The 12927-nt window shown below is 35.0% G+C and overlaps 1 protein-coding gene across 5 annotated transcripts in view; it reads left to right on the plus strand.

The window, feature by feature from the left end:
• The window catches only part of LOC100370420 (serine/threonine-protein phosphatase 4 regulatory subunit 4), a 64747-nt gene that overhangs the window by 49054 nt on the left and 2766 nt on the right, over positions 1-12927 (plus strand). The window contains exons 11-24 of one of the 5 annotated variants that reach the window (XM_078011837.2): positions 421-498; positions 1182-1301; positions 1640-1717; positions 4645-4728; positions 5799-5840; positions 7772-7954; positions 8084-8189; positions 8457-8749; positions 9070-9111; positions 9647-9821; positions 10109-10216; positions 10480-10564; positions 10793-10852; positions 11567-11628. In XM_078011837.2, coding sequence (XP_077867963.1) covers positions 421-498; positions 1182-1301; positions 1640-1717; positions 4645-4728; positions 5799-5840; positions 7772-7954; positions 8084-8189; positions 8457-8749; positions 9070-9111; positions 9647-9821; positions 10109-10216; positions 10480-10564; positions 10793-10852; positions 11567-11628 — 1516 coding nt within the window. The remainder of the gene's footprint in view (positions 1-420; positions 499-1181; positions 1302-1639; positions 1718-4644; positions 4729-5798; positions 5841-7771; positions 7955-8083; positions 8190-8456; positions 8750-9069; positions 9112-9646; positions 9822-10108; positions 10217-10479; positions 10565-10792; positions 10853-11566; positions 11629-12927) is intronic. The other 4 variants (XM_085491946.1, XM_085491949.1, XM_085491941.1 and 1 more) reach the window with 4 other exon arrangements.

Raw genomic sequence — 12927 nt, forward strand, 5'->3', positions numbered from 1 at the left:
AATTGTAAGGTATGTGCACCTCTCATAAACAGGCAGATTTTAGTTAAAGAAGGCATTGTTAAAGTTGTGCATTGCGAAAGTAATAAAAAAAGGAAATTGCAGTTTTCAAAAAAATTAAATATGATGAGCCTAAAATGATATTTTCTGATTGTGAAAGTTCATCTTGATAAGGGCAGATTTTTTATTCTCCAACCTGTCCTGTAAAGTTGTTTTTTTAAATTTCAATTTTAAGTATGGTATGTTGATGTCAGTGAAACTACTCAGTAAATAAATGGGAATTATGTGGCCTTTTGAAATCTTAGATCTGATTACACTGCTAATTGAGGTGAATTGAATGTGTTTTATTGGATGGTGTTTGCAAAGCAGGAAATGGGATACTTGTAGTTAATGTAATTGGACACTGTTTTGTTTTATCTTCAGACTCCTAATGTACTTAATATCTTTGAGGAAGATGATAGGTATGCCGAATGCAGACAAGATGCTGCCTACAACTTTCCTGTAAGTAACTATGTGTTCATGATGTAAGGAGAAACTTGGAATTTTGATTAGTTAGAAGTAGATTATTATTACAGTTTGGAGGGGAGGGGGCAGGAATGGAAGCCATCCCAACAAAAAATATGCGTTGATCTCTTACATCCCACCTTTGCTCACCTGCTTTTGGTAGCCACCCCAACAAAAATTAATCTCTTTTTATTCAACCTTGATGCACTCTTTCTGAAGTATTAATGTGGTCGTATTGTCTTTACACATGTGCATTTGTTTACTATTCTGCACATGTATGTATCCTAAGGAAGTTAGAGCTATGTTGCACATACTGAGCAAATGACAATGCAGCATGTGATAACAATTCCCATTGACTGTAATGAAAAAATGATGTTGCATTGAACTAAATCAAATCAAAATCAAAACAGTATTATTCATTCCTCCCTCCCACAATAATAATCACAATACATGAATTGATCAGCCCCTGTCCCAATGCAAGGTTTGTAAACATGACATACATAGAAATCAACAAAGATGAGATAAAAATTTATCATTTTATTCTGATTCTTATTTTTTGTGTGTGTGTGTGTGTGTAAATGATGCTTGTTTTGAAGTAAATTTTTCACTTGATGTTGAGTAGTAGGAGTCAGTTGCAGGTTGATTGTTCTTCTAGTACATTACCGTTTTATTACTTTCAGTGTATGGTCTTGTTTGCTGGGCCCCGTAACTTTAAAACTGAACTTTATAGTACGTTTTCCAGTTTGTGTGATGATCCTAGTAAGCTTGTACGTAGAACAATGTCCTGTGGATTTCATGAGGTAAGTTCCTGACGCTTGTAGAAAGGTCGACCTAAAGATATACGAGGCAATTGACCTTTTGTTAATGAATTGTATTTGAGAGTAAGACGTTGTTAACATGGAATCTATGATTGTCCATGGTGTACATTAATGTGTGTGGGCTGATACAAGCTTATGTAGAGGCAATCTAAAAAATTACTTTTGAAAAATTATAACAAAATTATAAAACATTTGTGAGTGTGAGTACTTTAGCAATGTCATTCCCAAATGACACAGAACTTGAAAGTACATGACCTTATATATTCTCACTTTAATGTTTGTTGTTGATTTTTATTTAAATTAACAGTATTATTTTTCAGGTTGCCAAAATGTTAGGTTCTAATGTTGCCGTTATTCAGCAGGAATTAATGTGTTTACTTAAAGATGATTGTACAGAGGTAAGTCATTTATTGTTTAGTCTTTCACTGTTGTTAACGCCAAATTCAACTTATAAAACTTGTTTCTGAGAAATTATTTATTTCTCTTTAAATTAGTTATGTTGATTTATTTTTTCTAATGTAGTGAATAATTAGTACTTATGAAAACTATTTAGATGCCATTTTTCACGTCTGTAGTGAAACTTTGATCACCTGGTATGTTTCTAGCAATAAAGTGAGAATACAGCTCATTGGAAAAAGTAAAATACATGTAATATAAAACCCTACCTACCCAATTTTATTTTAGCCCGTTACTAGAAACATTTAGCCTAATGAAAAAGTATTATATTTCATCCAAGACACCTGTATAAGAGGATCTACTGATACATCAGCTCACTTAGAATTCTATAACTGACTCATAATCAAGACAAATACCTTGATTATTTAACTATAATGGAAATGAATTCTTCAGTGGTTAACATGCTAAGATGCAGCAATTTCCTGCAGTCTACCTACACTGAATATTAACACAATACATTGTGTAACTTGTAGGAAAGACTAGATAAGTGGGTCTAGTCAGGCGAAAGTTTTTTTTTTGTGTCAGTGTTGTAGTATAAATGAGTTTTGCTGTTAGAATTTGAAGATTCTTTATCCGAGGTCACTCTCTGCAACTCTTTGTTAGGTTTAACCAATTCACATTACATCTTACTACTCACAATGCTATGTTAGGCTTACCCCATTCACATTATGTCCTACCCACAATCCTATATTATTAGACTCATTGTCCTACACAAGGTTTTTTATATAGGTCACTTTACATATTTCTCCACATTTCTAGGAACTAATTGTATTCATTTTGTAAGCTAAATATTGAGGCTGTAGGCTCCCCTGGTGTTTTTGTAATATCTCCTCCTATAAATCTCATTGCGTGTTTAATGAATGATTTACTGTCATGCAATATTGGATGAACACCAAATCAGCAATACTTTCTTCTGATTGGCTAACCATTCAGCTGATTATTGGAATGCACAATTTGTGTTGGGGGTCACAACATCCTCAAGTAGAGACGTGCTACATTTAGAAGAACAAAATTATAGATGTAACGGCTGGATCCTCATTGACAAGATGTCACAGCTCGATACTCATTGACAAGATGTCACAGCTCGATACTCATTGACAAGATGTCACAGCTCGATACTCATTGAACAAGATGTCACAGCTCGATACTCATTGAACAAGATGTCACAGCTCGATACTCATTGACAAGATGTCACAGCTCGATACTCATTGAACAAGATGTCACAGCTCGATACTCATTGACAAGATGTCACAGCTCGATACTCATTGAACAAGATGTCACAGCTCGATACTAATTGACAAGATGTCACAGCTCGATACTCATTGAACAAGATGTCACAGCTCGATACTCATTGACAAGATGTCACAGCTCGATACTCATTGACAAGATGTCACAGCTCGATACTCATTGACAAGATGTCACAGCTCGATACTCATTGAACAAGATGTCACAGCTCGATACTCATTGACAAGATGTCACAGCTCGATACTCATTGACAAGATGTCACAGCTCGATACTCATTGACAAGATGTCACAGCTCGATACTCATTGAACAAGATGTCACAGCTCGATACTCATTGACAAGATGTCACAGCTCGATACTCATTGAACAAGATGTCACAGCTCGATACTCATTGACAAGATGTCACAGCTCGATACTCATTGACAAGATGTCACAGCTCGATACTCATTGACAAGATGTCACAGCTCGATACTCATTGAACAAGATGTCACAGCTCGATACTCATTGACAAGATGTCACAGCTCGATACTCATTGAACAAGATGTCACAGCTCGATACTCATTGAACAAGATGTCACAGCTCGATACTCATTGACAAGATGTCACAGCTCGATACTCATTGACAAGATGTCACAGCTCGATACTCATTGAACAAGATGTCACAGCTCGATACTCATTGACAAGATGTCACAGCTCGATACTCATTGACAAGATGTCACAGCTCGATACTCATTGACAAGATGTCACAGCTCGATACTCATTGACAAGATGTCACAGCTCGATACTCATTGACAAGATGTCACAGCTCGATACTCATTGACAAGATGTCACAGCTCGATACTCATTGACAAGATGTCACAGCTCGATACTCATTGACAAGATGTCACAGCTCGATACTCATTGACAAGATGTCACAGCTCGATACTCATTGACAAGATGTCACAGCTCGATACTCATTGACAAGATGTCACAGCTTAATCCTCTGATATTCTGTTGACTGGTTTAGCTGGCAATATTGCTGATTTGGTGTTGCATCCATTATTGCGATGACAGTAAACTGATGATTTTTATAGTAAAGCTGATAAACACATTCATTATCTGCTGTCACTATCCCCCTCCCCATTCATTTCGGTTAGTTATTCTTGGTGGCTTTCAGCATGCTATGTTTCAAATGTGATGGGATGTAGTTGGTGAAAATGAATTGCCCTAATTCCATGACTGAAATATTTTTTGGGATTCTTGTTGACCATAGTTGTGGATGTTTCCATGTTCATTGCACAGTTAGGGCTGAACTATCATTGGGAAGGCTCACAAAATTCAAGAAAATCAGGTGACTGACATTCCTGAAATAACAATTTAACCATGATGAATTACCAAATTGTCACTTCATAATATGCAACATGAAAATATGTTTGTCCAATAAACATAAAAAAAACAAACATTCACACTGCAACAGACCCCAAATTTGTATTTCTTGTGCTAGTAATAATCTTAAGTTTGGACAATTTACAACATTCTAAGACAAAAGTTACTGTTTGCTAGTAAACTTTTTACTTGTGTCAGTATTTTTATAAGTTTAACACTTACACACAGACTCCTAAGATACATGTTTTATCTGTTTTTACAGGTGTTGGAAGGTTTAATACCTCATTTACCAGAAACCTTAGAGATGTTAGCTAAAGGAAGTGGTAATGTAGTTACTGAGTCCAAGGTACAGTAACTTGATATTCTGATGGGTATTAGTTGGCGTTTGTCTTAATTGTACCCATTAGTTCTAACTTCCTATTATTATCTTCTCATCTTCCATAGCCCCTTACTTTGTGAGAGATAAGCTGTCAGAAGGTGACGCTATTAAACCTAATTGTACTGTTTAGGAAAGCAATCACATGTATCTGCTGCACCTGACAGAACTGATCAAACTGTCGCATCGGCAGACTTTTTTTTTCACATGTTTCATCACAATATTGTTTTTTATGCACACCAGCTTAGAAAAAAATTCAGCGATCAATTAATTAATCATATTAAATAACATACATTTAAAATTGCTGCTAAATTTTGAAATGTAGGTCAGTGATTTATTTTATACACTATGGTTGCATATGATATCTATATGAATTTAAATTGCATTATAAAGATGAATATTTGAATATGCATGTTGATAATTAGTTGTATTTCACTAGAAATATGTGTAATAATGTGATGGTCAATTTCGTTGAAGTAAAGATATTTCAATGGCATATTTCTCTGGGAAATCACCTATTGGGGACTTGCCTAATTATTTGGGAAGGAGGGGGCAATTTTTGGGCAAAATTTTTAGCAGTTTAGAATTTTAAAGGTTTTATCAGAATTTGTCTAAATGAACAAAAGAAAGTCTAGTTTTCATTTTTTTTTAAATATTATTAAAATAAAAATCATAATTAAAACAAATTGCACAGAAGGTTTGAACTGATGCATCTCAATCTCAGGAATGTCATGTTTCATGATGTTTACAGTATTAATCTCTGAGATTAACACGGCCTCCATGTATAGCCAATATAGATGGCATCAAACAAGTGAAGTGTTACAAGCTTGAACAAAAGAACTTCAGCTTTAGTAAGGTTGAGGGCGCTGTTGACACAATGAAGTGATGTTGAAGCATGTGACCCTGGCAATGAACGTTGATAATTCAGTGTTCATTTTAGTGCACCCAGTTTTGAAAATAATGGCCATAGTTAGATTATTATTTTTAAAGCAATGTTTACTTTGTTTTTTTTAATCACTTGCAATTATTTTCTGTCTCAGATAAGTGGATTTGGTTTTGACAATCTGATTCTTTGCAAAAGGGTAAGCTTGTATTAGAGTGATCATAGACCACTCTTGTCATATCACAAGATATGGGTATACACACTCATCTTTGCACTTCTCTCATTTACAGCATTTGCATGTAAATGACCTTATTACTTGCACCATGAATGGTGATGTTTGTTATTACTTTGCTTTCAACCATAATTTGCACCATTCACTATTCACTGGGGGGTGGTTGTTCTCTAAAGTTTTTACCAGAGAATGATTATGCTCAAATTTCAAAAAAGTTACTTTAAAGAGAAATCACATGATCCTGGAACAATAAATTAGTTACATGTATGTGTCAGTGGAGTGTTGCCAAAAATATGCTGGTGGATGGCTTTTTTCTGAACACTTTTTCTTGCTGGACTCGGCCCAAAAATATCATCTTAATTTCAGTGAAGGTAAAACAGTTGCTTATGACACGGAACATTAACCAGTTTAACAGCTATCATAACAACTGTGTAGACTATATATTGAAATATCAGTTTAATGTATTTGCTCTATCAGTAGTTTATCCACTAACATAAATAACAGAGGTGAGTCTACTACATGTGTATTAAAGTTATGTTGTATTACAGTAATTCAGTATATTGGAGATGCGCTACTAATAGAGCAAATATGGTATTTATTTGTATCCCGGGCAGGATAAAATAACATGTTCACACTTCAAAGTCATAACAAACACCACAAGTATTAACAGTCCTTGTAATATAACAATTGTGACCTATCCTATACACCTGTTTGCTGCATTGCACATATCTATGCATGATGATCTATCCGCTAATGGCCATAATTACACTGCATAACATTTTTATGATTTATGCGCTTTTTTTAACATCACATCGAGGCTTAAGTGGTCGATGGACAGCTAACACTTAATACAAAAATATGTTTTTGTTTATAAATTCAAATGCGCTCTCCTTCCCCTTCTGTTTTTTTGAAAATAGTTCTTGATCTCTGTATCAAGATGGCCAGTGGGCAGTAGTGATCAGTGGGCAGCTAACATTTTAGTGTGACAGTTTGAAATTTGCTTCATCTAACCCTTTGAGCACCAAAGTAATTTTTTATCTTCTTGCGCAGAAAAAAAAATTTTTTTAAAGATAGGAAATTATGTCTATTTATCTCAAAATTAACATTAGCAATTATAGAAAGTTACAGACAAAAATCTGTCTGGAAAGATTCTAGTGTGTTCAAGGGGTTAATCTCTTCTGACTGCTTATCCTCTAAATGCTTTTACTACTAGACTGTATTACCTCTAACCAATATCTTTAAATCTGTTTGTATAGCAAATTTATAGATACTGTTTCATAGCTACTATGTGAAATATCAGTGAATTTAGAATAGACATGGCTGTCTAGTAAATATGCAGACAATTAAAAGCACTACAAAATGGTAACCATACTTTTGTCATTTTGAATTGAAAAAATCAAAATACATACATTTGATTTTCAAAACTCGTTTCAGGTACCCCAAATTGTTTCCTTAGACTTTTCAGAAAATTCCTGTGTCAAAAATTTGTTTGTCAAGTCTATCCTTGAACTTGTATGACTGTTAGGAGCAGTATCACGTTTAAACATTATTGTACATGACAGCTGAGTGGTTACCATACCCATGTGGCCTAAACACATTGTACTGTTTGTAGGTTTTCTCACTCAGACTGGTGGCAACAGAATCTATTTTTATTTCAGATTTTCTATCACTTGTATGTTATAGATGGTTTGCTTTTATTTAATTGTTGCATTGTTGCAGCCATGAATGTGGTTGAAAAATTCAATGTTTTAGACAGTATTAAATTTAATTTCAAGTCACCATGATAAACATAATATGAATACAATAATAACACATGATATGGTTGTACTCTATGCTCTCACATAAGACCAATGCATTGGCTATGGTTAACATAAATCTCCTGCAATCTGTGTTGACAGTTAACTGGTTTGAATGACCTGGTACCGGCATTAATGGCATCTGAATCATTAGCAGCGTGTTCAAAACAGTGGAGACTACATGCAGATATATTGACTCAGTTTTCCTGTCTTCCAAAGTGCTTGACTAGTGATCAGATCTATTACAAATTTATACCTATGATGTTTAAACACATAACAACAAATGTAAGTACTCATTATTAGAAGCCTGTGTGGAACATTCTCAACTTAGAGAATTGTTAAGTAGATCATAAACTTATAAATGGAATGTTTCAGTCGGCTTTTGAACCCTTTTGCATTCATAATCTCTTTCAGAGAGTACTTCCTGTAAAGTTAGCAGCGAGCAGGACAGTATGTGTCTTTATCCGTCATAATAGGAAGTTAGAACAGAGGCAGGAACTCTGTTGTAGACTTATAGAAGGTAAGACAGTAATTATATTATCTGTGGCCTGGCATAGAAACATGCAGTGTGCCCTTAACCACTGTTAATGTCACTGACATTACATATGATTGTAAGGGGATATGTCGCCAATAAAGATACATATGCTTTTTAACATACAGGTATGTGCCTACCACGCAATGTTATCATTTACTTTCATTGATTTGCATATAACTAACTTAAATCTGTATATTCTGTTGATTTTATTAGAATTTCAATTAGACAAAATACTGTTCTTGTATTTTTCAGAATGTTGTCATGGTCAGAGTTCTTGGAAACGAATCTTGTTTGTAGATATATGTATGGTAATCATGGAACTCTTCTCAAAGGCTTTTTACAAAGAGTACTTCTTTGAATTTGTCATAGAGTTAGCTCAGGATCCTGTAGCCAATGTGCGCCTCAAATTTTGCCATTTGCTACCTGCTTTGAAATCACAGATAAAGCTTCCCGGTGATCGCCTTCTACTACAGCAGTTGGAGCACACTGTTAGAAAACTCTTGGCACATGAGAAAGATAGAGATGTTACTGAAGCAGTTAGAAATGTAAGTATGCTGATATTCAAATCTTGTAATATCTGTGTTGAAATGAGTTTTATGAGCATGCCATAGGCATTGTCATTGTAATTTCACACGTTACTGAATCCTCCCATCTCGTAAGGCAATAGCAATGTCAGTCTTTCTAGTATAGGCAGTAGTGGATTCAAATCACAATATAGCTTGTTTATTTGATTGCTTGGGATCAAACTGATATTGAAATGTCTATGACTTCATATCAAATCAATGTCATGCATGTATATTATTTGACTCTCTACCTAAAGTCAATAAATCATAATTGAATTTTCACATTTTTTTTTTCATGCCAGGCGGTAGTGAAACTTGACAAAATACAAATTGCAATTGAATCAGTAAGTAAATTTTATTTCTATTTATGAGATACTATTTTATAATGCTAGTACAAAATGTGTGAAGTGATAATATGTAATTGTTGATTGTTTACAATAGGGCAACAATGTATAATGTGGTGTGTTGTGTTGTTTTGGGTATAGCATAGCATAGCAAAGCATAATCGAAAATCGTGGACCTATCATTGCACGTAACACACATTAGCTCAACACAGCAAAACTACGACCCCTTTCAAAATCAAAAAGAAACCTCTTGACCATTGAAATGTCAGAAAAAGATTCTTTGCCCATTTTGAAACATACTTTATAGTATGTTCTTATTAGTGCCCCCCATCGGTTATATTCCTAGATGAGTGGCACAGCGCACCATCGATAAATTAAAGTTAAAGTACAGTGTAAATGAATTTAGAAACTTTACATTAAGAATGCTACATGTGAAGCAAGTAATATGGGGAACAGGGCCAAGGAAGCTCATTCAAATCTATGTCTCTATGTATTCCTTCAATCAATTTCTGAAACAAATCAATTTCTTGTGTAGATTACAAACCAAACCTACCTAGAAGAAGATATAATAGATCAGAAAAAGGAAGAAGAAGAGAAACTCCTGATAGAGTTAGAAGAAAAGGAAAAAGAAGAAGCTGAAAAATCGGCAAAGAATCCCACCTCTGCAAAGGGTCGGAAAAAAAATGAAGATGGTAAACTAAGTAAAAAAGGTAGCAACCAAAAGGGTTCAAAGTTAAACTGAGCATTCTGATATCATTTCTCCATGCTTTCTATCGTTGTGATAGCAATCTTTAGTTTATTACCTAGCTAAGTGTAATTTTTCCAAGCTTTAGGGTGTTCTCTTTCCATGTAACTGATCTACATACCATTCCCTGCGATGGACAACGGTCCTCTATATGCTGACTTTTGGCTGGCAAGCTGGCAACTGTGTGATCCTATCCCTTCTTGGTAAACACTAATGTCATCTATTCACTATGTGTGTCTTGCTCACCTGAAGGTTCCAAAACACCCAAGAGTTCTAATGTAAGTGGTAAGAAGGCAAGCCAATCCAATAGTAACTCATCTCTCTTGCCTGGACCGCCACCACATTTATCAAGCAATAAAGGTCAGTATTCTCAGCTCACAGGTTGTCCTGTTTATTTGTGGCGCTAAGCTATATAAGCAGTATAGCTAGGTTTATTGCCTTGTTCTTTTCCATGTCTATTAAAATGAGTTTGTGTTGCTATTGTAAATATCTGCTCATTTCAGGCACTCATAATGTGTGATCATGCAGCAGGTGATGGTGGTTGGGTTAGTAGTGATACAGAGCTTATCGTTTTCATAAGACAACTGCTAATAACGATTTTTCTGCTATTGTTTGACTTGTAGGAAACAAACTGAAGTCCCTCCCATCGGCTAAATCTGCAAGGACTGGTAAGAATTCACCAGTCTTAGACATGCCTTCATCAATGAGGTATGTGCATTTCATTTTTTTTGTTGCTTAACTGTAAAGATAATTAACACAACACCCTGTTTCTGACCACAGGTTTTGCTTGCTGACGAGTTTCACGTTTGAATATATAACATTGCTGTTTGAAGTATCATTCTTGGAGTGGATCTGCTCATAACATGTGATCACACACTATTATGACTGCATGCTATCACCAATTCACCTATTGTGTGTTTCATAACCTTTTTACAGACCTAGATCTCGGGGAGGATCTGATGGCAGCATCATCGGTCTCAAGTCTGCTCCAACAAGGTTTCTCATCATTTCGATATCACTGCCAATGTCACACAAAAATATGGCTTCTTTAGGACACATTTCAAGAACTTGATCATTATATCCCAGCCTTTTCTTTGGTGTCTTGTCTTCCATCGTTCATTTGAAATCCCTGTATTATCACTTCTTGGAGCAAAATAAATATTTTGTGTATGGTCACAGGCTCAAAAATAAATAAAAATCCAAGGCCTACCACCGCTTGTGTTGGCACTGCTGTTTTTGGAACTTAACAAAACTTAACTCATGACTGAAGCCTTACCACCTGGTGATAGTACATGGATAGATTAGATTAAAATACTGTGTGTTTTCTTATTGATTTGATTATCACATTTACAGTGTGTTTATGTTACCACACTAATAATTATTAACCTGAACACTTTCATACTTCATAAGACAACCACAGATGGAATGGAAACTAACCTACTAACTTATTCACAAAAAGCACTAGGTGAATGCAGTAAACTGGGGCATGGTGCTGTTTGCACACAATTCAGTATTTGTCATTCTCTTTAATACTATTGATCATCTTGGATTCTAGGTGCCAGGCTTGTTATGTTTAAAATTCTACTTGGTGGAAAAACGATTTTTATCTTGCACTAACCCTTGCATCACTGACTCATACTAAAATGGCACAAATGGTCCTATCTGATGTGTCTATCATACCAATTCATGTCCCTATTTTTTACATGGTAGTTCATCTCAAGCAGCAGCTCAGAATGTGGTCAAGAGATTGTACAATGAGAACCCATCCTCAGGTAAGTTGTCTCTGAAGCAATTATCATTTGCTTTATTAGAGCACATTGTCTCTGTAACTAAAATTTCTTCATTGAGATAGTAACAGTTTTAATTCCTACTGTAAAATACTTTGGAATAGTCAGCAAGTACAAAATGTATAAAAACTGAGACAGTTAAAATACTAAAATTTGGAATAAAATGTCTAGCTTTTAAAATATTCCCCAAAGACAATCATTTTGTTATTACCGGTAGTCGCCGTTCAGACAAAATCCGAAAACGAGGACTTATAATTTGGTCTCTGTCCGTTCGTCCAGAGTCATATTTCAGAATCATTCAGACCGATTCCGTTCATTCTTTACATGTGTCTAGTACTTTATGTAGGACATATGCGCATGTAGTTGTTTAGCGATTTGATTAAAAATAGCCGACTGGCAGTCATTTTGTTTTTTGAAAATGTCTTATTTTGGACATGCTTTGTCAGTTTTCATTCAAATTTGGTACATAGATAATACATGTTAGGATACATGTCCTTCGACCGTCTGTGTGCCCGTTCGTCCATCCGTGCGTCCATTCGTCTGGAGTCATATTTCAGAAACCTTTGGAACAATTTCGTTCATTCTTTGCATGTGCCTAGTACTTTATGTGGGACATATGCACATGCAGTTTGATTAGCGATTTGATTCAAAATGGCCGACTGGCAGCCATTTTTTTTTTTTTTTAAATGTGGTATCTTGGACATGCTTTGTCATTTTTCATTCAAATTTGGCACATACTTTAGGATACATGTCCATGACAATTTGTTTCAAAATCAGATTGACAGCCATCTGACTTTTTGGCCTTACTACTATATTTCCAAGATTTGTGTACCATTTTCATTCGTATTTGGCACATGCATCATACATGTCAGTGTGTTTCATAATCAGATCAAAGATGGCCGAATAATGGCTGTTTTTATTTTTGGCCATATTACAAAATCTTTGTCACCCATGTATCATTTTCATTGATATTTAGCATGTCATAAATGGACATTTTACACTAATAAACTGACAAACTATTCCACCTACGGAGGGAGTTCTTTTAATTTTATGATGTAGATGGGCAAGTGTAATTCACAGATAGATCACCATTGTTTGACCCCCTTTTTCATGTGAATTTAAATTAGAGGCATCACAAACGTTTTGAACTGATATTTATTAAAACTTTTATTTATTATTCAACACAAGAGGGCGCTTGACTTGTACAAAGGGTCTATTAGCTACTTCAGTCCAGAACTAACAATACAAAGAGTTGCAATTGCTGTATTCCCTATTCCAGAATCT

This window comes from Saccoglossus kowalevskii, chromosome 2, assembly GCF_978046115.1.
Source record: "Saccoglossus kowalevskii chromosome 2, keSacKowa6.1, whole genome shotgun sequence".
In the NCBI taxonomy this organism is placed as follows: domain Eukaryota; kingdom Metazoa; phylum Hemichordata; class Enteropneusta; family Harrimaniidae; genus Saccoglossus; species Saccoglossus kowalevskii.